Source organism: Ursus americanus, chromosome 14, assembly GCF_024610735.1.
Source record: "Ursus americanus isolate L20-20 chromosome 14, mUrsAme1.1.p, whole genome shotgun sequence".
Lineage (NCBI taxonomy): Eukaryota > Metazoa > Chordata > Mammalia > Carnivora > Ursidae > Ursus > Ursus americanus.
The window spans coordinates 53546601-53549129 of NC_142140.1; the positions used below are offsets into that span (position 1 = coordinate 53546601).

Sequence of the window (2529 nt, forward strand, 5' to 3'; positions counted from 1 at the left end):
AATGGATGACACTCTGTGGTATCAGCTTCAGGTTTTTGTTAAAGGAGCAGAATAATATGCATACAGAAGTCACCTACTTCTTTTTTTTTAAATTTATTTATTTGCCAGAGAGAGAGAGAGAGCACAAGCAGGGGGAGCGGCAGGCAGAGGGAGAAGCAGACTCCCTGCTGAGCAGGGAGCCTGATGTGGGACTTGATCCCAGGACCCTGGGATCATGCCCTGAGCCAAAGGCAGACACTTAACTGACTGAGCCACCCAGGCGTCCTGAAGGCACCTACTTTTTATCTCTCTCTATTAGCCTCCATCCTATCCTAAGATAGTGTCTGCTTCTGGCGATGGTCCTTCTGCTGGTCTAGAAAACACACATTTGATTGTGTTCTCACTCCACCTTTTCTATCAGATTCATCAACAACATGGGACCCAGAAACAAAACAGGGGTTTCAGAATTCCTTCTTATGGAAGTGACAGAGGATCCAGAACTGAAGCCGCTTCTCTTTATTCTGTTTTTGTGCGTATACCTGGTCACCATCCTGGGAAACCTGCTCATCATCCTGGCTGTCAGCTCCGACTCCCACCTCCACACCCCCATGTACTTCTTCCTCTCCAACCTGTCCTTTACTGACATCTGTTTAAGCACAACCACCATCCCGAAGATGCTGGTGAACATCCAAACACAGAATCAGAGCATCACCTATACAGGCTGCCTCACCCAGGTCTGCTTTGTCCTGGTTTTTGGTGGTTTGGAAGGTTTTCTTCTTGCGGTAATGGCCTATGACCGCTATGTGGCCATTTGTCGTCCCCTGAGGTACACAGTCATCATGAACCCCCACCTCTGTGGCCTGCTGGTTCTACTCTCCTTGTGCATTAACATTGTGGATGCCCTGATGCACAGTCTGATGGTGTTGCAGCTGACCTTCTGCACAGACCTTGACATCCCTCTCTTCTTCTGCGAAGTGGTTCAGGTCATCAAGCTTGCGTGTTCTGACACCCTCATCAATAACATCCTGATATATTTTGCAACTAGCGTATTTGGTGGTATTCCTCTGTGTGGAATCATTCTCTCTTACACTCAGATAGTGTCCTCTGTTTTGAGAATGCCATCAGCAGGTGGAAAGTATAAAGCTTTTTCCACCTGTGGTTCTCACCTGTCAGTTGTGTCTTTGTTCTATGGGACAGGTTTGGGGGTGTACATTAGTTCTGCTCTTACTGACTCTTCCAGAAGCACTGCGGTGGCTTCAGTGATGTACACCGCTGTCCCTCAAATGATGAACCCCTTCATTTACAGCCTGAGGAACAGGGACATGAAGGGAGCCTTGAAGAAACTTATATGTAGGACACCTTCTCTTCTGTGATTGTGTCACTGGCATTCAACTGTCGTTTCTAGAATGAGTCAAAGTGACAAAAATACATGATGAGCTAGAATATCTGATTCTTGCATCATCATCTTCTGAAATGACGAGATAGCATAATGGCCATGTGCATTTTAATTTGATGCGGAAAACTAACCTGCACTTTATCAAGCAATGTGGTGTGTGGCAAGTGATTTCAAATCTGTAATCTCAGTTTCTGAGTCAGATTCCCTCAAAGCAGAACCTGAGTCAGGGATTCTTGTCATAGCAATCTTGTGAGATGTGTTTTCAGAAGAGAAGTGGGATAAGGTGGATAGAACAGGGAAAGAATTTAAATGAGGGTGTCATGAGTTTACCTGATTCTGGGATCATGCCATGAGAATCGCACTTCAGTGTTGAAAGTGCTAGGATGCCAGGTGCTGATATTTTTTACCCTGATTCAGTAATCACCAATTCCAGTCGCTGGAAACTGTACCTGTGCGGGGCAACATCAGCAACCACTCAGTTCCATGACATCTAAAATGGCATTATTAGGTTATCTTAGTAGTTTGGCATGCTGGGAGATCATTAAATTTTATCAGTGAGAAGGTCTTTGGTTGTATAAGAAAAAGAAATCCTGACTCTAATATGCTCAAAACACAGAGAGGGTTATGAGGTGACGGATGTGTTAATTAACGTTCTTGTGGCAATCAGTGCACAGTGCATACATAGAAGTCGTCATATTGTACACCCTCGCTTTATGCGATTTTGTTAATTATACCTCCGTAAAGCTGTAAAAAAAGAGTTCTCTTTCATTGTAAGGACTTCAGAAGTAGGGCTATACAAGAACCGGACAGTAAGGCTTCATTTGTTCCTCCAGGTGGTGGCTTCCTCCTGGGTCTAGCTCCCCTTATGGACCAGATGGTTGCAACAGGTGGAAGAAATCTATGGAAGAATGTATTTAGAATCTGGAACATGAGACCTTTCCTGAAGTTCTCTTGTTAAAATATATAGAAAGTAGTATATAAAATCTATCTATGGTTTTTAAAAATAGTAAAACATGTACCTCCCACCCAGGTGAGGAAATGAAGCCGTGCCACAGACAGTCCATTTGATGGTGTCCAAGCCACGTTACCCTCTCTCTCCCCGGTGACAAGCACTATACTGAACTTTGTATTAATCATGTTGTTAGATGTTCTTC

The 2529-nt window shown here is 44.2% G+C and overlaps 1 protein-coding gene across 1 annotated transcript; it reads left to right on the top strand.

The window, feature by feature from the left end:
- Positions 1-413: 413 nt before the first annotated feature.
- Positions 414-1352, top strand: LOC123777615 (olfactory receptor 7G1-like). Its single transcript, XM_045774381.2, has one exon. The coding sequence runs from the start codon at positions 414-416 to the stop codon at positions 1350-1352; it is 939 nt and encodes a 312-aa protein (XP_045630337.2).
- The last annotated feature ends 1177 nt before the right edge of the window (positions 1353-2529 follow it).

Bases quoted from the DNA above. Each gene is read 5' to 3' on its own strand.
- LOC123777615 (XM_045774381.2), top strand. From the start codon at position 414: ATGGGACCCAGAAACAAAACAGGGGTTTCAGAATTCCTTCTTATGGAA.